The 26620-nt window shown below is 42.1% G+C and overlaps 1 protein-coding gene and 1 non-coding gene across 3 annotated transcripts; both read right to left on the bottom strand.

The window, feature by feature from the left end:
- Positions 1-112: 112 nt before the first annotated feature.
- Positions 113-26600, bottom strand: LOC119897970 (ATPase family AAA domain-containing protein 2-like). Of its 2 annotated transcripts, XM_038712032.1 has the most exons (30): positions 26205-26600; positions 24765-24919; positions 24525-24580; positions 24223-24382; positions 23942-24029; positions 23738-23819; positions 21200-21385; positions 20659-20776; positions 20322-20336; positions 19555-19656; positions 15759-15867; positions 15393-15508; positions 12489-12663; positions 12116-12204; positions 11200-11359; positions 10930-11020; positions 10469-10646; positions 10236-10372; positions 9881-10010; positions 9401-9587; positions 8563-8748; positions 5350-5485; positions 4691-4887; positions 4325-4484; positions 4055-4177; positions 3454-3618; positions 2608-3366; positions 2321-2454; positions 1596-1724; positions 113-319 (listed from the first exon to the last, which is right to left on the bottom strand). In XM_038712032.1, the coding sequence occupies exons 1-30, from the start codon at positions 26400-26402 to the stop codon at positions 287-289; spliced, it is 4554 nt and encodes a 1517-aa protein (XP_038567960.1). In that variant the 5' UTR covers positions 26403-26600; the 3' UTR covers positions 113-286. The 2 variants fall into 2 exon arrangements, with proteins under 2 accessions (XP_038567960.1, XP_038567961.1); XM_038712033.1 differs by lacking the exon at positions 20322-20336.
- On the bottom strand, positions 9123-9257 carry LOC119898373. Its single transcript, XR_005443532.1, has one exon. It is a non-coding gene; the product is annotated as a small nucleolar RNA SNORA5 (small nucleolar RNA).
- Positions 26601-26620: the final 20 nt, after the last annotated feature.

Genomic DNA, 26620 nt, shown 5'->3' with positions numbered 1-26620 from the left:
TCAAGTACAGCATGTAACAAAATAACTATTGGGGAAAACAGTGAAAACAATAATTTCTAATACAATACTTTCAGTTTAAATCTTGAGCACTCAAAAAAGGCACACAATGATATGGAGAGGAAAGCCATTTAATTAAATATAAACAAAAGGAGGTAATACAAAGATTTAGTTAATGCACAGAGGTGCCTGTAGGTTTCTATGAAAATAGAACCAATATCTGTATATTTACACAGCTAAGAGGATGATGATAAAAAAAAAAAAAGTACACAATGTTCCTGTAGAAAAGTCAACAGAAGTCTTCAATCTCTTGCTCCAACTCCTAATCAAACCAGAAGACCAGGAAAGGACAATAGATTAGAAACATTAAAGTACCATCTTCTGTATGTTAAGAACATCAACAAATTCAATTAACATTACGTAACACTGGCAATGTACGAAATGTTTTGGAATCCATGCAGTAGATGGCTATGAGGGACTCCCAGAGACACCCTTTGTCTTTAACAAGAAACAGAAGTCTCGCTCAAAGACAATCCTCGCTGTGAAACCTCATGACAGGTGAGGAGTTACACGAAGATGATGGTGGAAACGAGTCAGAGTTGGAGAGATGAGTTTGTTGTGTTGGAATAACATTTTCCCCCCCAACAACTCGCCTCTCATGAGATTTCCAGGAGTCACTTGCTTGCTGGTGGCAAAAAGAAGCATTTTGTGTTTACCTAATTTTAAAAATAGGGCCCAGGTTTAAAAATACTTTTATGGCTACAAAAATATCAAAAGCCTCCTTTACAGCAGACGTTTTGGCTCAGCAGGAGCAGCACTAATAATGTTAACGATGAGGTGTGTCAAGATTCTGCTGTTGGGCTCACAGGCATGCCTTAAGGTTCGTGCAGACTACACGACTTTCAGCATCGGCCTTCTTGTGACGGGAGTCTTGAAGTCGTTGTGGCGTTCACACTACGTGACTGATCGGTGATAGAGGGTCACAGACTACACGAGCTGACAGCAGCTGGGTCACCCCACGCTGGTCTCTAAACCACATTTTGTCAAGAAAACACAGGAAATGGGAAATGACGCGATCCTACACATGAAACAGCTGTTTGTTATTATAAAGACTGAAATTATAAAGATAAAGAATCTGGGTGAAAGAATGGATTAGCACACGCAGGTATCAGGGATTTCTTGAGCTACAGAGAGAGCTGGAGGTGAGTAAAAAGTGTTTTGCAGAGAAAAAAGTATCTGCCTGCTCTGCCAGCTCACATTGGCTAGACGTGGATGTCGAGTTGGCCGACTCTTCCAGATATTTGGCATGCTAGATATCTGGCAGACGTCAGCGATGTGGTGATGATGTGTCGGGGAGCCGTTTTGACGCGTCATTGAGTAGTTCACACATAATGACTGGTGACCACCGATCGACCGCTGATTTACTCCCGATCACAGCCTGACGGTCACCGAGGGGCAAATCGGGCTAAAAATCGTGTAGTGTGAACTAGGCTTTACTAGTTCTCAACTAGCCATTGTTTAGGTTGCAAGTTGCAAGTTAAACCTTTGCCATGACACGTCAGATATCTGCAGTCACATCAGCACAGTCCAATACTAACCTGTATAAGTGCTGTTTTGTTGTAGTCTCGTCTGTGTCTATAGATGCTCTGGCAGAGCAGCGCATACAGTTTCTCCAGCTTGTACACCTCGTAGCCTTCAGTCTTGGTCACTACTCTCTCCAACAACTCCTGAAGAAACAAGGAAGAAAGCCGAGAGAACAATGAATGACATGCAGATTACATTTTGAGTTTGAGTCAAACTCTACTGTGGAGAAAAAGAGTATAAGATGGCGGAAGGACAACACAAAATAAAAAATGCAAAACATTTACTAATATATTTACTGCATATTTCACTTCAATTCACCTACTTATCCCCAAATACAAAGACGCACTATTCACCAAATATGTTGCCAAATTGAAATCTCCATTCCTATCACTCTACACACCCATCGCATTACAGGTAACATTTTAGGTGAAGAAGGGAACAATATAATCTGCTAATCAAATAATTGCAATGGGACATTTATGGGTTCCTACTATTTATCAAGACGTTCTTGTAGAGTCAAAAATACAGAAAGGGCCTCCATATCTTAAATGTTTGAGTGCATTTCATTTTTAGAAATATGTAACATCTTTGACCCAATGAGAAAAGTACAGAGGAGTGGTCAAACTTCTTGCAGGGAGTTTTTTTAGGGCTTGAGTAAAGTCAAAATGCAGAAAACCTGTCTGACCAGTGACAACAGAAGACTGGAGAATAAGCCTGACGCCCAGAGTATCCCACACACCTTTAGTTTTTCTCCGTCTACCACCAGAGGAGGAGTTTCCTGGTCCAGGATCTGCAGAGCTTTGTCCACATCGAATTTCTGCTGCTGCAGAACAGCGTTCTTTAGAGAGCGAGTCATGCGCCTCTCGCTCCGCTCTGAGACACAAAAGAAATGGATGACAGTCTGCTGAAACATTGTAAATGCACCTTGTACTCTCTAGAAAACTTTCTTTAGTTAAGGATTTAAGATCCGAGTTTCTCTTGATATTTTCTCTCCACTTAAAGAGCCAGGCTTTGCTAGTATCAAACCTGTGCCTGTGTCGTCCTCTCCTCTGGCAGCTGCAGAGGCGTCTGTGGCTGAGGTGTCTGTTGCTTCCACCTCCATCGGTTCAGCATGGCTGTTCTGCTCTGCCTCCTCTACAGTCTCTACCTTGTTGTTCCTGTTGTCTGCCTGCGTAACAGTTTGCCATTTGTCGGTCTCAGTTTCTGTCAGCATTTCGCTTTTAGTTTCACCACTCTTCTCTGTGTTGAATTGTCCCTGGGTAAATCCCTCTGTCCGAGTATGGCTGTCCTTGTTAGTGTTCACTGAAATGGTTTCGCTGTTCTTGTTTCCTGCCTTTGTCAACACTTGGTTTTCCTCCGACTTTCGTGGTTGATCTTTGACAGCTTTATCCACCTTTTTTTGCTCGTTCTGTGTCTGCTCATCATTTTCTGGGTTCCCTGTTTCACACAAGATAACTTTGTCTTCAGCAGCTTGACTCCTCTCCTCTCTTCCCTCCTGACTGTCCTGCTCCTTCGCAGTGGGCCCCAAACTACCTTCCTGAGCTGGTGTGGTCCCTGACTCTACATCGACCGTCATCTGATCCTCCTCTCCTTCGGTCCGCCCATCACACTCTGCTCCTCCTCCCCCCTTCCCAACCTCCTCCTCCTCCTCATCATCCCCATCTTCCTCTTCCTCATCCGATCCCAAGTGCGCGTCATCTCTGGACGTGTGAGGAGAGGAGGAAGATTTCTTCTTTGCAAAGACGCCAGCGGACCAGCGACTCTTCCGCCTTTTCTTCTTCTGGGCTGGAGAAACACAAGGGGAGAAGGATTTAGTTAATTGTGAAGTATATGATTTAATTTTTGTTATCTTCAGTACAGTGCCATCTTTACCTAAGATTTTAGGCATTGTAACAGCAGAGGCACCTATAGTGGGAGTAACTGCAGCTGTGGCTCCAGCCAGCTCTCTTTGCTGGGTCATGTCCACCTCAGCAGGGGGTTTGGACTGTTTGGGAAGGACATGGTAGAAGGAGGGAGCAAACTGGACAGTGGAGCAATCTGAGGTAGTCAAACAAAGACAGCACAATGATTTTTTGGTCATTTTACACACTTGTAAAAAACTGTTTTTGTACACCTAAACAAGCTATGTATTCTGAAATTTGAAAAATGCACAAGCTAAAGTTATTACTGTGAGAGTGAGTGACTTAAATGACAAAATAGGTGAATACGGGAATGAAAATGGAACAAAGCATCAAATTTAAAGCATAAGCTTAGTGCAGGATGCTTCATAAGAAGCTTTTCAAAATTAGCCAGTAAATGTTTTTAGTCACTGAACGTTAATATCGATACTGGTTAATATTTTAGAAACTGGGCTCACACAGAATCTCAGTGTAATCCCTGAGTCTACAACAGCTAGCCTAACTTACCGTCTTAACTTTCGGTGCATCCCCAAACTAACTATTTGGATGTAAACACTCATGCATAAAGCATTCACCTCTTGTGCTGCGTGACACTTTGATCTCTTCACAAATCTTCTCAAAATCTTCATCCAGTTCATCTCTGATGATAGCATGGACGGTGTCTTTCAGTGCACATGCTCTGTGTCGGATCTGACGGTCTGCAGGAAACACACACATTCAAATTAGCAAGAATGCAAATTTTATGTTACAAACAGATGCATTATAGTAATTGGTTACTCTAAGTATTAATACAAAATATGTTCTCTTCGAGCAGAGTGTGTTTTTACTGTTCACGATGTGTGTACCTGAGGGGTCCCTGTCTGGGTTGTATTCAAGGGCATTCTGCCAGATGAGATCCACGTCTTGGAGGAACTCTTTGACCGACCCATACTGATGAAGGTCGACCTTAGAGAGAACGGTTGACAGGTCCATAGGCTTCTTAATCACCTCAGCATAATCTGGCACCTAAATCACATGACAAAGACGCTGCTGTGACTACAATATGGGGAAAATGTATCAAACTAAACACTGGATATAATGATGGATGATGTAAGACAGTACAACAAACTGCTGGAGTTGAGACATTATTCTAAGTTGGCCAAACAATGAATCAGTCTCAAGTAATGCGTTATCAGGTAATATGAGTCAATAAAATATAATGGAACAACTACCTCTTCTAAATCAACAGGCTTTGTAAATGCTTTGAAGCGTTTATCTTGGGACAGGCGGTTGGTGACATCACGCAGGAAGAGGCGAAGCTCCCTCAGGGTATCTTCCTCCTGCTCCTCCAATCGTTGGATCTCCTCCTTTGACAGCTGACGTGGGGGAGGCGGAGGAGCGATAGGAAGCACTTCCAAAGCATGGAGCACTGAAGGAAGTGAAAGTCTTGCTCCATTATATATATTTATCTTGGTAACATTCATTTTTAGTCTGCAGCTGACAAATCAGAGAAGATGAGCAACACCACACTGTACCACCAACTAAACAGAAGTTAGATCATTTAACAGGATTTCCACTCAAACTGTCCATTTCACACGAGTGAAGAGATTCTTCTACACCTACTAGGATTTTACACTGTTTCACTCACACTTACTAAAAATAAGTAATACATTTATTCTCACAACATTAATATCACATAGACTTTTAGTGATCAGACATCCTTCCTCTCTGTATTAATGCTCCAACCTTCTCCACTTGAAGCGTGGATGTGAACACCAGCAACTTGAACTATGAACCCTGAAAAACGCTATGTTAGCATAGCATTCACTGAATTTAAGAAGCACTACAGCCCTTAAGATCTGTATTTTATTACTACACTCCTATTTCTCACCAGCTTTTTTTTTTGAGGCGGGGGCCTTGGAAGCCTGATTCAGGATTAGATCCTCAAAGAAATTTCTTCTTTCTCTGATGGTGGGGACCTGAACATGGAAAACCTCTCCGTACTCCACCCGAAACAACTCCTGCACCTGAGAAAAGAAAGGTAAGAGATGGGTTGTGTTTCTGTCTGAGAGAATCCTTTTATGCTCAAGAAAATTAGATGCACAAACGTTTGAAATAATGAGGTAAACAAATGTAAAAGTAATCCCAAAAGTAACCCCAGTGCTCAGGCACAGCACACCCACAAAGTACAGGGACGTGCCTATTCACATGCTCAGTCTATCTCAGTTTTTTGACCACTGTGCTCAGGACTACTGATGACGTTTGTTTGGAGGTTGTTCAGTATGTCTCACAGAAAGTGCTTTTTATGGTTGTGACGGAAAGTTCATTTCTTGATGGACAGATTATTTTACGTGCTGCTAAGAAACTGCTCACTACTGCTAACTAGCTACCGTTAACGGACTCTGCCTGGACTAGGAGCTCGGAGTCCGGGCCTGAAAACCCTCAAAGCTCCTATGCTTGTGGTGTAAACACCAACACTAGGGTGCATCAAAAAACACAATTCTTTAATTTTGATATGGCTGGGTGCTAAAAGTGTTCCAATATATGTAGAAACAACACATGCAAAATATTTTTCCAGTACATGATGATTTAGGGGTGCCACCGCACATCTGTTTTTGTTGGATAAAATGGTTAACAGTGCTCAATGGTCGCCATGGAGATCTGAGGTTAACACCAATGCTCAGCAATGTGCGCCAGTTGGAGGAGCGTCTTACACTGGTGGTTGGAGATGCAGAGCGGCTGAAACTGCTTGGTGTCCCAGCGTATAAGAAGCAGACCAATGAGGCATGTGGAGTGATCATTGCCCGGTTGACATGCAAGTTGCAGCAGGACTGGTGCTGCGCTGACCAGGTTGTCAACAATGGCATTTGACACCACTGCGTCAAACACCAGCCATCTCACAGCAGCCTGCATTGCCATACAGCTCTCAATGGGCCGACCACTGCTTTGGTCTGGCGGCCGGCACCACATTGGTGAGATCCTCCTGAACCAGGTTTTCACAGACCTGTAGGTGGAGTCATCACGCTCGCCAGAGGTTACCTTGTTCACACGTCTGAGAGAGAAATGGAACCTGTTGCCACAAGAATCAAGCAGCCAATGGTCCCGCTACATTCCTGGCAACACAGAGTAACTACTCCTGGGCAATTTACGTGCTGAACTTGTCAGGGGTGCAAAAGAAGTCACTGACCAAAAGCAAGGTGACTACCATGAGTTTGTGCAGCTGTGTCTTGTGTTTCTGGATGCAGATGGTGAAGAGCAGACTGCAGTGACCTTCCAATGACCGGGAGCGCTCCACAAGGCACAATGGATGGCCAAGCTGCTCTATACTCTCAAGCTGGCTTTGATGGAGCTTCACATCGGATGCTGCTTGGAATGACCTGACACTCTACCACCACCTGCAGGTATACAAGGCTGTAGATGAGGGCATTGCAACATCATCGATCAAGGCGGTGGAGAGGCATCGCTGGTACCTGACAGGTGAGATGCTACCCCTGGCTCTCTTCAGCAGCAAGGTGCCCAATAATGACAAGCATGCACTTGCCAGAGCGATCTTGGAGCACAAGCCCGCTGATCTCCCCATGCACGTCCCTGAGCAGCGCGTTGTCACTGGCTTTGGCAAGCCAAAGTTCCCCACCCTCTTGCCAACCACCAGCTTGGCTGACCTCACCAATAAGGGTTGCTGGTTTGGGATGCACCAGCTGCACATTGATCCAGAATTTACGTCTCTCGATGTGAAGGAATGGGTGACCAATGCTGCGGTTAAAAAAAAGTGAGGTCAATGTACGTGGTCAATGACTGTGCCGAGCGTGGCGTCAAGCTCACATCCGACTTCATTGCAGTGGCAAGGAAGGAGTAGCACCTGCAGAATGTGCTGCAGGCAGTTGAACATGACTGCAACCAACAGCCAAACCTTCGCCGCTGCAAACGCAAGCCAATTCCTGATTAGGACGGTTACTCTTGGGTGGACATATCTGGGGGGAGATGCACTGGCTAGGTTCAGAGTTCCGGTTCCATTTCCTCTCTCTTTCTCCCTGGTGATGTTGCTCAATAGAGCAGACTCTGGCACAGACTGAGCAATTAAGTTTGAAGTTTAGTTAATGTCAGCTCTTACCATTAGGCCCTGTAAGTTGCCAGTGAGTTAGCCACTAGAGAGGGTTTGTTCTTTTAAGTGTGTCAGTATCGGCCCTTGTGTTTAACAATAAGTCAATTAAACTTTATATGTGTGTCCGACATCCATCACTGCCGCACAAAATTCAGCGTAAGGCCACGTGAACGTGTCCCATTGACCTCCATTCATTTTGTCTTTAGGACAAATGAATGGAGAATCTTGAAAGTTGAATTCTGAGAAATGCCCAAGTTGCCCAAAGGGCAAACAAACAAATTTTACTTTGATAACCCTATAGAACATGTTACTGTAAAAGTTCACCGTACTCAACATTTCCAGGCCAACCTTTTGGCAATTAGACTAAAAATTGCACATTTTTCGAAATTTCGCCAAAGTTCATGTGTTAGGTGGCACCCCTAAATCTCAATGGAATTCCTCAAAACTTTGCAAAATTCATTTTTATGTTAATTGGAACAAAATGCAATGCCAGCCAAATTGATGATGATTGATGAAATTAAAATTTCCCATTCAAATGTGATGCACCCTAACCAACACTCATTTAGGCCTACGACCTCCCAGTACAGGCTGAGTCAACTAAGCTAATAGGATGTCTATCGTTTTTCCAACCTAATTCTTGAGTCATTTGTGGTCTGACAAACAGTATCGCTTACCAATGGGGTAAGTTACTGTAGTGCGAAGGGTGCACAGGGACCAGGTGCTGCCCCTCTGTAGGCTTTCAGGAGTTGGACATTCAGAAAAAAGAAGGCTTTTAGGGAGGAGGTTTTTAAAAGAGACAGAAGCTATCAGCTTGTTGCAGATGAACTGAGGGACTGCATAAAGGGCCAGTATAAAAAAGGATTCTTTGAATATGAATCATGCAAAGCTCCAGTGGAGTTGCAGAATAAAAATATAGAGCTGCAAATTAGCATAATAATAGGTCCCCTTTAAACGCTATGCTCTAATGTATCAACACTACTTTATCAGTCTTTCTTTCCATACCTCCATGCTTAGTTGGTCATATTGCAGGCTGCACGTAGCCAGAAGTAGTATAGGAGCAAAGGCAGGGATGGAGCTGAGCAGGCTGAGGAAGGTGGCTCTTAAGGCCGGACCCACTGTCTCCCACCACTGTCCGATGTGAGGGATGTACAGGATGCTGGGAGAGGTTCGCTTCGCTTCAACAAAGATCTGCAGAACATTCGAACATTAATATATGGTATGGATATGAATAAAAACTGGATGTAAATCTACAGACGAGCATTCACAACAGTGGCACTTTCACAGAACATAAGATGGGGATCAATATGACGGGGTGATAAAGACTAAATGCATAAATGAAAGGGCATGATGACAACATTAAAAAGAGGATTAGAAATTATACAGTGGCATTAAACTAATGCAGGAAACAAAATTTCCAGGTTAAAGCCTCTCTCAAAACCATTTCACCTCACTGTAAATTGAATACTTTTGTTTTTTTGACAAATATGAAACTTCCAGATATTACTTTTGGTAACGTGACAGCTCCTTCACCCCTGCCACCATCATTGCTCATTCATATGAGTATCTGTCTGTAGTACATATTTATCCCCACTGCCCATGGCGGAAGGAGGTGGGGCCCATGAACTACAGTTACTGTGGCAGCCATTTTGGCCAGTGAAGTCCATTGAAAAGAACACACTGAATTTGACAAGGCTGCAAAAGTTAAGTTGTCTAGTTTATCCCGGTTCTGTGCGAGGCCTGATATCAGGGATGTTGGATCTGAATTACTTTAAGTCACTGAATGTGCACATAAATGACCATTTACAGGTATTTTTATTTTGCATAGTGGCATCTCTTCTACCTGAGCACAAGTCTCCTCCGGTGCAGTTGCACTGGCTCCAAACAGTACAGCCATGTCCAGTGTGTACACAGTGAATTTCTCCAGAGCGTGGAGGACAGCAGGGGCCAGGTGGGCGCTCTGACCTGAGCCTGGTCTGCCCTCCAACAGCAGCCTCGGACGGTATGAAGTTGGGTGGCTCAGCACACTCCTACACAAGGAGAGAAGACGCTGAGATGAGTAAAGTTGTAGGAACATTTAGGTTAACTTTTCAAGGGCCCATTAATTTGCCTAAAATATTTGGGTCACTGGGACAGACAACTTACTGAAGTCTTAAGTAAAGCAGTGTTAACTCCCAAAGGTACATCATCAGTATTTTCCAATATAAAAAACTAAGACTAAGATTTTGATTGAGAAATTATGTGCAATAATATTTATTAACATTATCTGAGAGAATAAGGAGACAAATGTATAACAGTCCTTCCTGCATAATGGTAAACCAACCTGTTGAGGTTGAGAAGTCCTTTAGCAGCAGGTGTTTTGGGTTGGGAGTGAGAGGTCTGTCCACTGGAAAGGACTTCTGAGTCCTCATCACTGAACATCAGATCATCCTCAGACAAACCACAGGCCATATCTGGAAATAAACACATGCACACAAACACAGTACAGCAGTTACTCCTGGTGTCTCAGAAGAGGTTGGCAAAAGAACAAATGAAGTGTGTTCTCTTTTGGGATTACTTATGGACGAAATGGAAATGAATGTTAAATTAAGTGAAAAGAATACAGGACCATGAAAAGAACAAATGAGTGCAAGAATAAATGAATGCAAAACTAAGAAAAAGATGAAGCAAGACTGCACCTTGTTCTCTCTTCCTCTTTAAGCCCTGTTCGGCATGCGGGAACACCCTGCTGACTGCGTGGAGGATGTTCTGCAGAGTGGCACTCAGCAGAGGATGAATGGCGGGTATCAGGGCCTTGGCTGGTGACACCACTGCCCTAAAAATCAAGATCAGCACCACATTTACTTAAGAACCACAAGCAAGGTGTGTGGCACTGGAAATGTTTACATTAGAACAGTTATTTTGTTTATACCTCTGGGCAGCAGGCACCATCTTGGACACGGCTGACATAAAGTCTTTGCTTGTGATAGCGATGGAGTTGACATCAAGCACCAGTTTCTGCGATGAGGAGTAGATTTGTGGGTAGCGACGCCGCAGCGCACACAGGGCAGCCTCTGAACACACTGCCTTGATGTCTGCTCCGCAATAACCTGGCAAGCAAAGAGAGACCGACTGATATAACGCTCAGTAAGACATTCACTATCCAGTGTGTGGTTGAAGGTCTGCAAAACAAAGTATTCTGTGCAAATGATCTGACCGGAGATAATGGTTCTGAGACACAGGTTTTGTACCGGTAGATGGTGCAATTGAACACCCAAGATTGACATTTTTAAATCACATTAAAGTGTGATCTGTACTGGGAAAGTTTAGAAAGATGTTTATATTTTAAGCTGTAAGGTACTGCTGTCTTTGCATCATTAAATTTAAACATACCAACGCATTTATCTGCCAATTCTTCCAGGAAAGTGTCAGAAGGTGGTGGAGTCCACTGTCTGGTGTGGATCTTCAGAATGTCCTTTCTCGCCTGCCATACAAAAAAAGATCACAGCATTTCAAGTTCAGGTCCAACATTTGCGATCTGACAGCCTTCTACAGTTTCAGCCCAAAATCATTTGAGTGCACTCAGATTTGACCACAACCCACGTGTCAATTTTCTCTTTTATTGTCTCTACCGAGCATCAAAGGGCATCTACAGGTTCTCACCTCTCTGTCCGGCAGGCCGAAGAGGAACTCTCTGTCGAAGCGCCCTGGTCTTCTCAGAGCTGGGTCGATGGAATCCAGTCTGTTTGTAGCACCTATCACAACAACCTCTCCTCTAGCATCTAATCCATCCATAAGAGCCAACAGGGTCGACACAATGGAACTACAGAGACAGAAAAAGACTATGTTTTCTAAATGGTCAAAGCCATGTCCCGGTAACAAAGAGGATGTAACTGCAGTTCACGGAGACAAACTAATCATGTCGGATTGTACTATATCAAGGTCACAGATTTGGTCTTTGCAACAGCAACACGTCTTTTTCAAGGACAGTTTCATAGTACCCTTGAAAAAAAGACCCTATTTCCTTATTGAAAAATCTGATGTAGCTACTTTCTTTTATCTAATGGAGGAATTCGGATTCAATTATTGTTCAGTCATTCAAAACTATTTCCATTCTTAAAGAAACTTTATTTTCTGTTTGGCCACCAACTGCCTCAAAAGTCAAGCCATAAATGTTTTCTGCATGCGATGTTTTCACAATAACGTTGGGACAGACAAGAGATTCAAGGGTTGTATACCTTCTTTGTTTTCAATTCTGAGTGAGATATATTTGTGTAGCTGCAGCTGCATCCAGGTCTTATCAAATTTCAGGTGGTGCCCAACATTAAATATGACTTGTGACAGCTGCACCATTCTGGCGGCAATTATGTAATGTTGGTTATGAACTTAACTGTGATTCTTCTCAAGTGAAGCATGAATTAGGATGACGGTCAAAGCTAAATGCTGATTTAAGAAAAAAAATGTATTTTAGAGAAATGTTAAACTATATCTGGCAACCCACTCTGTACATTTTACACTCTAACTTCAGTACAATCACCACACATGTACTGTACAAAATAAGAACAGGAAGGCTTCTCACCTGTGTATCTGGTCCTGACGGCTGGACCTGACTGGAGCCAAACCATCAATCTCATCAAAGAAGATGATGGACGGACGCATCTGGTAAGCCTACAAACAATTCAATAGGAATTCAATCAGCTACAGATTGCATTATCTTTAGACCCGATACTAGATGATGTGCAGGCCTTTTATTCAAATCTACAAGTTAACATGTTGCAATATAGTGTATAAAAATATAGCGCTAGCTTTTACAATATATGTTATCTGATATTCTTTGTTGATCAGATTATCTTTTGTTAAAGAGGAATCAATCAATCGCACTTGCAACATAAACGGACAATCTCCATCTATCCCAAATAGTATGGTGTATGTTGATGAGGAGTTTGGTTTACCTGATCAAAAAGCAGTCGTAGCTGTCTCTCGGATTCACCCACCCACTTACTGAGACAGTCAGCTCCTTTCCTCATAAAGAAAGACACCTTTCTTTCCCCCTGACTGCACTCATTGGCCAACGCTCTGGCTACGAGGGTTTTCCCTGTGCCCGGAGGACCGTAAAATAGACAGCCCCTAAAGAGAAAATATGACAACAATTATTATTATTATTGGTCCAAGCCCGTGTGGTCTGGGATTCCCAGTACCAGTGGAGCTGGGAACCCTATTGGAATCGTTCTCGTTTTTATTTTTCCGTACGTTTTTGCCAAATTTAAATACGGCAGCCTAGACGGTAAATGCTACAGACTACAAACTCACAGGGTAGGTTCAGACACATGAGATTCGCTCACTTCTACCCTTAGGGGGCACTACAAGCAACATCCAAAGTTTTGCACTTTCAAATCACTGTAATTCCTGCATACGAAGGCGCATATCAAAAACCTTATACAGGGTATATACACAGGAATCCTGAAGTTAAATTCAATACCTTTTTAAGACCTTTTCAACATATTTTAAGACTGCCGCGCCACTTTGAGCTGTAACCGATTAAAATCAGCCACACAAACCTTTAAAAAGGGACATTTGAGTTTTTAAAAGGAATTTAAATATATGTATAACAAATTAATTTCCTATGTGTCATTTTTTTCAAAATTGAGGCATTCACCAACTTTCTCAGTTGCCTATAACAGCCTGAATGGGCCAACAGTTTTCTATGTGAAGGACGGGACCGGTCAGATTTCCTGCGATCTTACATAGGCTATGACGTTTATGTACGCATCATTACAGCAAATCATGTGAAACAGTGTAATTTTATGTTTTAGTTGGTTTAAACTAGCTAATGTGAGCTTGCCTGCAATGATATGTGTGATAACTTTCATCGACCACCAGGAATGGGGCTGTTCAATTGGCCATAGAGCGACCTACCAACCAGGTGAATCCCGTTACTCCTGCCACTCCTACTACCTTTTGGACGATTAGCATTGCGGGTCCGGCAGGGTGGGAGATTACGGTCGTTTGTATTCGTAAATCATTTTCCGGTTCGCACGGATCTATTTTTTAAAGCGTTTCAGAGTGAAATAGGCACACGGTAGATCCCTGCACCTAACGTTACAAAGACGAATCACACAGTCGCTACTCACTGCCTGTCTAGTATTTTTGGCTATGCATTATAAATAAATACTTTCACCTACACTTTTAGCAAACAAACTTTTGGACAAACAGGATTTTCACATTGGCAAAAATATCTTCAAAATGCAATACCTTGATTTATCACCTTTTAAGACTTTAAGACCCCGCGGACACCCTGTTATAGCCACGTGTTCAGGGGATCGAGCTGAATCTCCTGGTATAGGCCACGCCCATTTCCGCCTAGACTTCGCTACATTGCGATAACTAAAAAAAAATATTTTGATTACTCCTCTGAAGCCGCAAGTCCATTCGAAAACCAAACTTGGCACGGACCATCTATGGACGAAGCCGTTTTTTTCTGATTCGCGACTAAATTTCCTAATTATAAGCTAACAAATCTTTGTGAAAAACGCTAAAAATCAGGAAGTGATTTCATATCATAGGTTTGGAACGGCCAATCAACACCAAACTTGGAGCCCTAATATCTCATGTCTCCTCGAGGGGCCGTGCAAAATTTGATGAAATTACCTCCTAGGTGGCGCTGTATAACAGCAATTATCTGTTCCTCCACAACCACAAGTCGCATCGATCTAAAATTTGGGGCCCCTGATGACACCTGAAAGATTTCATCCAATTCGGCCTTTAGGTGGCGCTATAATCGAAGCTCAAATACCATGGCAAAATCCCATTCATTTGAATGGCATTTTCAAAACAAGACATTTTGCCTCATAACTAAGAGACAGTACATCATACGTGTTGGGGGGATGCTACCGAATATTATAGTATAAGACACGCCTTTGTGTGATGACGTTTTCATTTCGCTAATTCGCAAGAACTGAAAAACATACTATATTTAACTCCTCCGAAGTGGCAACTCCGATCGGCACCAAACTTTGCACGGACAATCTCTGGACCAAGCCGATAAAAGTTTGTAGAGGGAATTTTGATACGGGAAAAAATGGCACAATTATAAGCTAACAAATGTTCGACAAAATGCTTAAAACAGGATGGGATGTCATATCTTAGGTTTGCAACGTCCGATCTACACCAAACTCGGGGACCTCATCTGGCACGCCCTCCCAAAGGGCTGTGTGAAATTTGGCGTCAATTGACCTCTTGGTGGCGCTATTAATCGTATATAAAATACCACTTCCACAGACGTACATTCATTTTATATCCGTAACCACAAGTCCTTTTAATTTCAAACTCTAGTTTGTTCGCCACGGGCCCCCCGAAGCCACGTTCACTTGCGCGCCCTCCGCAGGGCGAGGGGGGCGGCTTGGACCCCATTTTCAACTGCTTGCAGTTCTAGTTATTATTATTAATATTATTATTATGGTTTCAATAGCATTACAATCCAAAAATGTATACTAAAATTTAGAGACAATTTAATCTATGGGACTTAAGATGCTTTGGGTCTACAAAAACAAATCCTGACTGCGTCTTATATTTAAAAAAAAATCTATACTCAAGGTGCTGTCTAATACAGAAGAGTATACAGTACTAAAGGACTGATATGAAGTTGTATAAGCCTGTTCGTTTGAATTGAAATATTTTGACAAAGCTCTCTCCCCACTCTGGGATGTATTTAACTTCTTTCACAGCATAAGCCTCTTCTTTCTGGCTGTTCCTTACAAGAACACTTAAAGTAAATGACATTTATTGAGTCACAGTATAAAATGAATGCTAAACCATTAACCACATTTTATCTTTTCAACAAAACATGCACCGTTAACCTGGGAGGCTGTATCTTGAACCTCTCAAACACTTCTGGGTAGAGGAGAGGGAAGACCACCATCTCCTTCAGCGCTGAGATGTGTCTGCTCAAACCTCCAATGCTTTCAAACCGAACCTGGATGACAAATAGTGTTGTGTTTAGATTGTTTGCTCTTAATACTACTACAGCCCGATTAATGTTTCATCACTATCTCTGACCTACAAACTGTCAAATCAGCTATTCATCCATATTGTCTTTGTGATAATGCATTTAAAAACACCTTGAAGTGATATATTTAGTCAATACAGTAACATTAACCATCACGTTCCTGTATATCAGACTACTAGACTGTGTTTGCGTCTATCCATTGATCAATGCAGCTTACCGTCTTGTCTATGTGCATGGGGTCCACGTCAGCGAGGCTGGCTCCAATCTTCATCCTGTCCTTGTGGATCCCCAGCAGGTCGTCTTTCACAAAGTTCATAGGCAGACATCTGCAAGAAAAACATAGAAAACACCTTTCAGATTCATTTTCTGGCAGTTTTACTTTGTTAAAACATTTTAGACTTTCATAAGGGGTGTTTACAATAAGAACATACTGTATTAAACATTAAGGCATTAATCCCACTTCTCCCCACATAAGCTATTATCATCATTAAATAACAGGATTTTACATATTTCTGCCACCCACCGTCCTATCACTAAGAGGTTGCAAAAGTAAACAAATATGATTTATTGCTTTAAAGAGATTCCTGTTTATCCACCTCTACATGACTTGAGATAAATTAACAAAACAGTGACAAACCTTTTATTGATTGAAAGTTGTACATTTTGACCTATTGTAATTATACAATCGTTAGGCAAGTTTATTTGTATAGCACATTTCAACAACAAGGTAATTCAAAGTGCTTTACATAAAACATAAAAGCAACATAGGAACATTTTTTAAATATACATTAAAAATAAAGTTACAGTGCAGTGTACAATCAGGGTTAAAAGACTTAAATGGAAAATAAAAACAGGTTGAGGGGTTGAGCAAATAATTGAGTTACAATTATTTTGAAAAGAGAATAAAGTAGAGAAGCAGAGAAGTACACTTAATCTATCTACAAACATTTAGTTGTTTTTGACAATCTGAGCCAGTGGAAGCATGTAAATGTTAAACAAAAGAGGTCCCAGAATGGAGCCTTGGGGAACTCCATGTGTCATTTTTGTCAGCTCAGATGTGTGATTACCTATAGACACAAAGTAGTCTCTGTCCTTTAAGTAGGATTCAAACCATTTTAGTACTGTGCCAGAAAGTCCAACCCAGTTTTCAAGTCTGTCTAGTAATATGTTGTGGTCGACCGTGTCGAATGCAGCACTGAGATCCAATAATACTAAGACTGAAATTCTGCCACTGTCAGTGTTTAAATGGATGTCATTTAAGACCTTAACAAGAGCTGTCTCAGTGCTGTGGTGTGGTCGAAAACCTGACTGGAAGACATCAAAACAGTTATTTAGTGCCAAGAAAGCACTAAGCTGTTGAATAAACAGCCTTTTCAATGATTTTACTTAAAAATGGGAGATTTGATATGGGCCTGTAATTGCTCATTAGTGAACTGTCTAGATTGCTCTATTTGAGTGGCTTAATGACTGCAGTTTTCAGGGCCTGTGGGAAAAAACCTGAGAGGAGAGACATGTTGACAATTTGTAGTAAATCTGAGGCCATGCATTTAGACACATTTTTGAAAAAACCTGTTGGCAGAATATCAAGGCAGCAAGAGGAGGATTTCAGATGTTGTATTATGTCCTCCAGGTTTTTATGGTTAATAGAATCAAATTGTCTCATGCTATATGAATTGCTTTTAAGTGGACACAGGGACAAGACATATCCTGTAACTGATATGGAGAAACTGATTGCTTGTCTAATTGTTTGAATTTTGTCTGTGAAAAAGGAGGCAAATTCATTGCAGGCCCTGGTAGATAGAAGTTCAGAGGCTACAGACACAGGAGGGTTGGTTAGCCTGTCAACAGTAGCAAACAGGCCACGTGCATTATTAGTGTTATTTCGGTGATGATGTCAGAGAAGAAAGACCGCCTTGCATTTCTCAGTTCTAAATTATAAATGCGAAGTCTCTCTTTATAGATGTCATAATGAACCTGGAGATTTGTTTTCCGCCACCTGCGTTCAGCTTTTCGACACTCTCTTTTTTGAGTTCTAACCAGCGTGGCATTTCTCCATGGAGATCTTCTCTTACCAGAGACCACCTTCACCTTGGCTGGTGCAATGGCATCAATAACATTTGTAATTTTAGAACTGAAATTATCTACAAGCTCATTCACTGAGACCCATGAGAGGGCGGGTGTCGAAGAGAAAGCCTGAATAAATATTTCACTAGTGTTTTAAGTGATACGCCGTTTTGTGATTACCTCTGTTTGTACATTTGTGTGCACGCAGATAGCACTCAAATGATCAGAGAGAGCAACATTAGTCACCACAACCTTGGAAATGTCTAGACCCTTGGAGGTGACTAAGTCCAAAGTGTGCCCCTTATTGTGTGTGGGCTCTGTCACATGTTGGGTCAGTCCATAATTATCAAGAACACAACACAGTTCTTTAGTCCCTCTGTCCTGGGGGTTTTCAACATGGGTGTTAAAATCACCAACAATAACTACACAGTCAAAGTCAATATAGATTACAGACAGCAGTTCACCAAAGTCATCAAAAAAGTTTGCATAGTATTTTAGGGGGCCTGTAGATATTTAGAAAAATAGCCAGAGAAGAGGAATTCAGCTGAAGAGCCACATATTCAAAAGAAGCAAAATTCCCATAAGACATCTTTTTGCATTGGAGGGAGTCATTAAACACTCTCTTATGCACTCTAGCCTCACTCATAAAACTGTAGTTGGGAGGGGTAGACTCGATAAGGACAGCTGCACTGTTATCTTGGTCAAGTTTCAGTTAAAAACAAGAAATTAAGATTGTCAGTAGTTATAAAATCATTGATTAAAAATGTTTTTTCCTGCCAAAGACCTAACGTTTAACAAAGTTAAATTTAGTGTGTTAAAAACATTATCTGGCCCACTTTTTTCGACAGGCTGCGGCTGACGAGGAATTAATATTAAATTTGCAAAATATGTTGAGTGCTTCCTGTTTCTTAACGCATTCACCATGCTTTTTCTGTTACCTATCAAGACAGGGATGGAGAAGACTACCAGCACACTGGGCCCCGGCTTGTCCTGGCAAGAGTCATGAGTGCTATTTTCCTTGTAGCCTGGACCCAGCACATATCAGTCATCAGTCTTACTGGGATTCTTCGCCATTGCGAAGCGGGAAGGCGGGTTGTGCGCTGTATTTGTGACACGTGTCAAACCTGGAGGACATAGAACCAGTGGTGGAGGTGGATGGTGAGGGGGGTTTAAGGTGGAGAAAATGGGAGTGGAGCGACCACTCAAAGCGCTTTTACACTACATCTGCATTCACCAGTCACACACATTCATACACTGAGCCTAAGTGCTCAAACAGAAACTAACATTCAGGGGGGGTAGAGATGGTGAATCCTCACTGTTGGTTTTCAGTGAGGGAGGTGGAGGCTCTTCCTCTTGGCTCAGTTGTCTCCCGTGATCAGAGCTCTCTTCCGGCGGGGGCTGAGGTGGCTCTCCTTCAAGGTTTCTGGCATGTTGTGTTATGTCTTCTTCTTGTTTAGATTCCTCTTGTCTCTTGTCCTTGGCAGAGGGAACGGATGAGTGACGCAGAAAGTAAAACAGGTTGGAGCTGAACAATTTTACTCCTGACTTGTTAAGGCAAAGTCCATCTGCCTTAAAAAAAAGATGTCTGCGGTCCCACAGAAAGTAAAAATATTTTTACAAATGCACTGAATGGACAGTACATGCCGTTGAGAGCCACGTGTTCAATGCCATCAATCTGCTGAATCTCTCAGCTCCTCTTCTGATTGGCGGTATAGATACTGATAAACACCTCAGCTTTCAAAGAGCTGACTGTGTTCAACAGATTATTAAAATTCTCTTTCAAGACTTCAGACTGTTGCTTCACAACATCATTGGCCCCAATGTGCAGTATGATGTTTTTCACAGTAAGATGTTCAGCCACGATATGCATTTATTTAATCCTTCTGTCTTTGTGTTCCACCCACCTGCTGAAGAACACAGCAGTTGTCTACCTGTACTGATTCTCTCACCTGTTGACTGACCTGCTCCTGTTCTTACTTCTCCGTCTCTGAAATTGCTCGTCGTCAGACGATGACGAAGTGGAGTCACTACTGTGGATGGCATGTCTCCTTCTGCAAAAGGCAGATGATGCTTGTCTGTATCATTAAAACTATCAAGCTTAACATCAAATAATCCTAACCACATTTAGGTTGAGATTATTAATGTTTATTATTTATTGAGATAAGCTACAAAAAGATTTGTCAGCAAAAGAATTTGATGCTAAGTGAAGTAATTTAATCTAACTTTAACCAAACACACACAGTTAAAACAAACACAATACACCATTACCACTGAGTAATTAGTACTACCGTTTAAACCTTAATAATGCTCAACCAAGCACTTCAAATGATACCATGCATGACATCTGATTAACACACCTCCTCAACAACACACAAAGAGGGCTCGACTGCAGAACCCACCTTAAAAGCTCAATGTGAAAAAAATAAAAGCACACAATATTCAAACCCCCCCCCCCCAAACCCTTTTAAAAATCTTGTAACTGGACGCACATAAAATAAAATCAAAGCTGGATAACAGAAACGGTTTCAAACAATGGTCACAAGTTAAACAATACTTAAGTTCTGGTGAAGTTTGGTTCACTGTCTACACACATTACACCAATAAAGTGCCACCCGAATGTGCCACACTATCAACAAACACAGTGGCAAACAGACAGCACCCCAAAAAACACACAGACTAAACAATAAACACAACAAGTAGTGAGGGAGGGTCTTACCTCTCAGAACTACTCCTGAAGGTGGGATGAAGACGGGGGGGGGGGGGGGGGGAAACAGGATAAAGAGGATTTTTCTTTGCAACAGAGGTCAAATTGTGAAGTATCCATCCCAGTGTTATTACTAAAGCGTGCCCTGGTTGTTTCAGTAATAAAATGTGTATTCTGTATTTAAACATTTCAGAATGATTAGGTGTGTGATCTTGTTCTGGATACTGTATTAGTCAAACCACTGTTGCTGACTTCTACAGTTCTAACAGTATTTCACAAGCCATTAATCAGACCATCACGTGTTACTGAGAAAACCGATCCCTTGATGAGGCTGAGCCGTCACACTAACCTGTTGGTTCTTCTGTTGTAGGGACTCCTGGGGGCCGTGGAGCTGAATCTAAACCTGCGTCTCGTGGGAGATGAGTGGTCCTTGAAGTACATACCGCGCTTCCTGGGCTCTCTGGGTTCTAAGAAAACAAGAGCAAACTCATTTAACGCTACGAAATCCTAACAGGGGCTTAAGAAGTACAGTATTTAACAAGTTTATAACAAGAATACGGCTTTTCCAAAACATTCAACTAGGTTATGAATATGACTCGACCTTGAGTATTTATTGTCATTTATCTTTTTTCTCATATGCCAAATCTGCTTTAATACACCATCCAGTTTTGGCATGGGTGAACTTCATAGTAGAGTAACCTGACAAGTAAAGGTTTGCTAAGATCTTCACTAAAGTAACTGAAACCAAAGTGAGAGCTGTGAGTTAATAGTGTGGTTCAAAACTAAAAAAATGGTGGAAATTAGTTCTAAATTAGAATTTAGGCCTAATTTGTTTCAAGCCTTTCACATGCTGCCATTTAAACAAATGATCAGGTTGAACAAAGCAGTACCGTCTTGTGGGGCCTGGTAGCGAACAACAGTCTTTCGCTGTCTGAAGTCATAACGCCTCTGATTTTCTTCTTCCTCCTCATCCTCGCCATCTTCATCGTCATCTTCATCTTCCTCCTCCTCCTCCTCCTCCTCATCATTTTCTCCATCTTCTTCCTCCTCTTCATCGTGATCGTCCTCATTCACACCTGTGAATTAGAATAAATAAATTGTTAAGTAAACACACACACACTGAGTTTCCATCTATGTGTAGGTTTCTACAGCAGGTAAAAAGCATCTGTTCTAGGACAGAATTATTTAAAAAAAAAAAAAAAAACGTAAACAATTCTGCTATAACAATAGACACAGCCTACAGAAGTTGATGAAGAAAACACTTGTGTACGCAGATGACTCAGTGTATCATTTGTTCTTGTGTTATTCAATAGGGAATACAACGTTGGACAATTACAAAACAATTTGCTATTTATGAATCAAACACAAAACATAACGGCTTGTTTTTTCATCCATCCATTCATCCATCAACCACTTATCCTGCGTACAGGGTCGAGGGGGCTTGTTTTTACTTCAAATTTATGCTTAAGTCAAAATAGGAAACGTGTGTAACCAGGAAGTTGGCGACACTACCACATTTAATGTAAAGAGTATGAGAAACATATAAACGTAAGTTTTGGGAAATAGAAAACAAGGCTCAATTTGCCGCACACAATCCAAATTTATCTGTATAGACAAGTGAAGACTTTTAACTAAGCTCATATTCATATCTGATTTTGAATTCCCAATTGAAAAAAGAACAAATGATACACGGATTAGGGTGTTTCTCCCTGGGACTGCTTTGTGTGAAGGGATGGCAAAGCCAGGCGGCGTTCGTTGGAGGAGCGTAGCGGCAGAGAAGGAACGCAAGTTTGTATTATGGAGTTTAGGTAGATGGGTGCAGACCCAGTAGTCACTCTGTATGCAAGCATTAGTGACTTGAATTTGATTCTGGAGGCCACGAGGAGCCAGTGGAGGTCACTGAGTAATGAAGTGACATCAGTCTTTTTGGGCTGATCAAAAACCGGACGTGCTGCTGCGTTCTGAACCATTTGTAAGGGTTTCACTGCACAAGCTGGAAGACCTGCTAGGAGGGCATTGCAATAGTCGAGGCGGGAGATAACCATGGCCTGTACCAGAAGCTGGGTGGCGTACTGAGTGAGGTAGGGCCTGATTTTCCTTATGTTGTATAGAGCAAAGCGGCATGACCGAGAGACAGCAGCAACATGGTCTGAAAAGGACAGCTGGTCATCAAACATGACACCCAAGTTTCTCACCACCTTGGTTGGAGTGATAGTTGAGGAGTCAATTTGTAGTGTGATGTTATGGTGGATAGATTGCTTGGCTGGAATGACCAAGAGTTCAGTCTTAGAGAGGTTTAGCTGAAGGTGGCAAGCCTTCATCCATGCAGATATGGCCGAGAGACAGTCCGTGATCTGCGCCGAGACGGTGGGATCGCCTGGCGGGAAGGATAGGTAGAGTTGCGTATCGTCTGCGTCTGTCAGTGGTAAGAGAAGCCATGCGAGTGAATGATCGGCCCCAATGAGGTGCTATAAATTGAGAAGAGAAGGGGCCCAAGCACTGAGCCTTGGGGCACCCCTGTGGAGAGGCAGTGGGAGGAGGATAATTGTCCTTGCCACAAAACATTGTAGGAACGCTTTCCTCGAAATGCCCATTGCTGAGAGAGCGGATAAGCAGGATAAGAACCGAGGATTGGGCTGCAGCTTTCACTGACCTTAGGGCTTCTGTTACAGACAGAAGAGCCGTTTCAGTAGAGTGGCCACTCTTAAAACCAGACTGATATGAATCTAGGAGGTCATTCTGTGAGAGGAATTCTGAGACCTGTTTGAATACTGCCCGTTCAATAGTTTTGGATAAAAATGGTAGAAGAGACACTGGTCGATAGTTCTCAACTTGAGGTGGGTCGAGTGAGGGCTTTTTGAGCAAGGGTGTAACCCGGGCCCTTTTGAAAGTGGTCGGGAAGGTTCCCGAAGCCAGAGAAGTATTTATCACATAAATGATTGTCGGGACCACGGTAGGAGATATGGCTTGGAGGAGATTCGTAGGAATCAGGTCCAGTGGGCATGTAGTCGGATGGCTACAGGTCAAGAGTTCTGGTACTTTGCTCTCTGTGAGAAGAGTAAACGAGGAGAGTGAAGAACCACTGACCTGGGAGGGCAGAGGAAAAGATGTAGTAGGACTGCTACAATGGTTGAGTTTGAATGTTTCAGAGAATTGGCTAGTTATAGCCGCCACTTTGCCTGTGAAGAAGGCAGCAAAGGTATCAGCAGACAAGTTTGTGGGTGGTGGAGGAGGATTTAGTAGCGCTTTAACAGTGGAAAATAATTTCAGTGGCACTGCTAATTCTGTTATTATAGAATGCAGTTTTGGCAACACTGATGTATAAAAAATAAGTTTTCTCCAGAACTGGATGGACCCAGACAAGCATGCATTATACAGTATTCCCCGGATATGTGCCTGAGGTATTTATTAAACCTAATCCATCTCACCTTGGTTCTCCTCTTCAGTGTCTTTGCTCTCCACATTCGTCCTCAGAGAGCTTCTCATTCTGCCTCTGGTGTACACACCGAGCTGCTCGGAGGAAACAGGTCTCGTTACACATTATCAAACACCAAAACAACTCGCTGTCAACAGTATTATACGATACAATGAGAGGTGGAAATAAATAAGTGAAACTGTCTGAGGGTCATTACCTCTTCTTTAGTCTCTCTATCTCTGCTCCTCAGTCGCCGTCTCATCTTCTTCATGTCGTCCATCTTCTGGAGGACAGCTTCAGCTGTGCTGAGGGACAATCAAATGGAGAACCTTTTATCAAAGTTTATCTCTAATCTAATTATTTGTTACATTATCATTTATACCTAAAGCACACTGTGTATGATCATTTATTTGTTAGATACTACGTGAGGTGGTGGATCAGCTTAGAAGCGGTGAGGAAGGAACCCAAAGAACTTGGAGTGAACGTTGCTGAACTCACTTGGTGATGAGGCGGTCGTAGAGCACTGACTGGTTACGGGAATTCAGTTTGTATCTGGTGATTCGGGAACTACGTCGCACTGAGCGGTCCTCCTCTTCATCCTGTAGATTAAAGCGGCTCCTCTTGGGAGTGGACGACCCCTCCACTTCATCTGGAACATCTGGGGCACAAAACAGAACAGTTTTATTAGCTTACTAGTAGTACAGACCCTCCTAAAAACCGAATGCTTCTCAGCATGCTTTGTGAGTAATTTATTTTAAGGTTTCAGCATTAGCTTTAAAGAAATGACACTGAAACTGTACCTGCTTGCTGCTTGCCACTGGATGCATTTCCCTCTCTCTGCAGCCTGGAAGATTTCCTAAAGAGATGAAGGACAGATAAAACCAAACATGAGTTAATCACGTCACTTTATATTTTACCATTACCACCAATTTCTCCATCACATTACATATGGAAAGCATATATTTATAGAATTTATTGCCAAGAGGTTGGCAGTCAACGTGCACAATTACCATTAATATTAAAATGGGTGGGCCTGTTACCTGGTGCAGCATCCTCCAGTTTTGTCTTCATTCGCAGGGGAGCTGGTCTTTGGTTCCATGTCAGCAAAAGAGACCTCCAGTTTCACTCTCTGTCCTCGGGTCCTCAGAGAGTGATGGAAACCACTTCCTTCATCCTGCTTCATATCAGAATGTCCCTGGCACAGTGACATTACGAGTTTATAGATTACAGCATATAAAAAAAGAAAATGATTGTCTGCTCAATTGGATTAAAAATTCTAATTAATCATGGGCCGGCATGATAAATTTTTCTTGATTAACTTGTGCAAGTCTGTGCAAAAAAACCACTATGACTCTCTGCTTTGCAATGTTTACTGAGCCAAAAGGAGTGTGGAGCAAACTGTGTGAGCTCTTCACTATTTACATGTGACATTTTCAGTAACCTCATTTATTTCTGTTCATTTGTGCCGGCTTTAGTATGTTGGGTTTGAAATAATTTTACAATTTATAAATGTTCGTACAATTCACAAACATCCATACATTTTAAGCATAAACTCCTTAAAGGAACATTTGTGGATTATAAATTACATTTTTTTGTCCTTTAATAGATGAAAAAATGTGACCGTCTACAGCAGACTGCTAGATGGCAGAAAGCTACAGCCTTGCTTCTCATGGGACAATATCTTCATTCACAATCTGCCCTGTGGTTGCTACTGCTGGCCACAATCTCTGCAGACACTTTGTTGAAATGTTTTATATGCATCTCAAAGGGTGGGTTGTTTGAGGACCTAATTTCTAATCCATAAAGTAAGCAAAATCTGTTTACTCTCAGAATATACTTAAATAGTTTATGAGCACAGGTTTTTAAAACTGCATTCAAAGTTAATCCTACCTGCTCTGCAGTCTGTTTTTACAAAATAGTGCTGCCTCTGTGACAATTTAGGGTACATACTATTAAGCACACTTAGTCATTTAATTTCTTTTATGAAGTAACAGATAAGTCTGAGATAAAGCTTAATGAATCACTGAGTTAATGTAAGAATTCATTAATGAATGAACAGACCCCCTCCACAACAACATTTACTAAAAACACACCAATTAAGACAATTAACTTATGACATCTGGGACATTAAGCTACGTCAAATTCTGGTCTAGTAAACTTAAAATATTTTTACAAGTCCATTAAACACAACACAGAACAAAACATTCAGCTTGTTTTATTTATTAACTTCGTAAGTTTGACTGTATGATTTATAAATGGCCATTACACACGATCAATCAACACATTGTCCAACAGAGTTTAGTTAAATGTTAGGAGAGACTAACTCTGCGGGGTCAGGTACTTTATCAGTAACCTGACACTGTAGCGCCTTAGCTTAGCAAGCTAACAAAACTAGGAGAGCAAAGTTGCGTTCATGGATAATATATAATCTAGTAAGTGGTGCTGTAGTTGTCTAACAAGGTCTGGGTGTACATGCTCACATTGGCTGTGGTGTTTTCGGGGCTGCTGAAGCTGTCATCCTGGGCCTGGGAGGACCGGGTCAGCCGGGCGGACTTTCTCTGCGACGCGGGAAGTAGCGACAGAAACTCGGAGCTTGTATCCAGCTCCACCGACCTCCTCTTCGGAGTCGCTGCTACCGGCTCCGCTCCGGAGGTGCCACCCTTGCGTAGCATCACCATCTTGACTCCAAACAAACCTTATACGAGCGTCGACGACGGATAATCAGCCACTATTCTGCCTTGTCTAACGTTTACGGTAACGCCAACATGGCACAGATAAGATCCGCCAACTGACATGCACGGGCCGCTCACTAAACCCTTGATTTCTGGCGCCATAAACGTCATCAGACGTTATGAGGTAAGTAGATAATGAGCTGCCGCCAGGAAAAATAGGTCTC

This window comes from Micropterus salmoides, unplaced genomic scaffold, assembly GCF_014851395.1.
Source record: "Micropterus salmoides isolate LMB-PRFRI ecotype aquatic unplaced genomic scaffold, ASM1485139v1 Ms_hic_scaffold_11, whole genome shotgun sequence".
NCBI classification, from domain to species: domain Eukaryota; kingdom Metazoa; phylum Chordata; class Actinopteri; order Centrarchiformes; family Centrarchidae; genus Micropterus; species Micropterus salmoides.
This window is presented reverse-complemented; position numbering and strand designations above follow the sequence as displayed.

Excerpts from the sequence above, each read along its gene's own strand:
- LOC119897970 (XM_038712032.1), bottom strand. The coding sequence starts at position 26,402 with ATGGTGATGCTACGCAAGGGTGGCACCTCCGGAGCGGAGCCGGTAGCA. Across the intron at positions 12,205-12,488 it reads TACGACTGCTTTTTGATCAG|GCTTACCAGATGCGTCCGTC; the intron begins GTAAACCAAACT and ends AATTGTTTGTAG. Across the intron at positions 2,455-2,607 it reads AGAGGACGACACAGGCACAG|AGCGGAGCGAGAGGCGCATG; the intron begins GTTTGATACTAG and ends TTTGTGTCTCAG.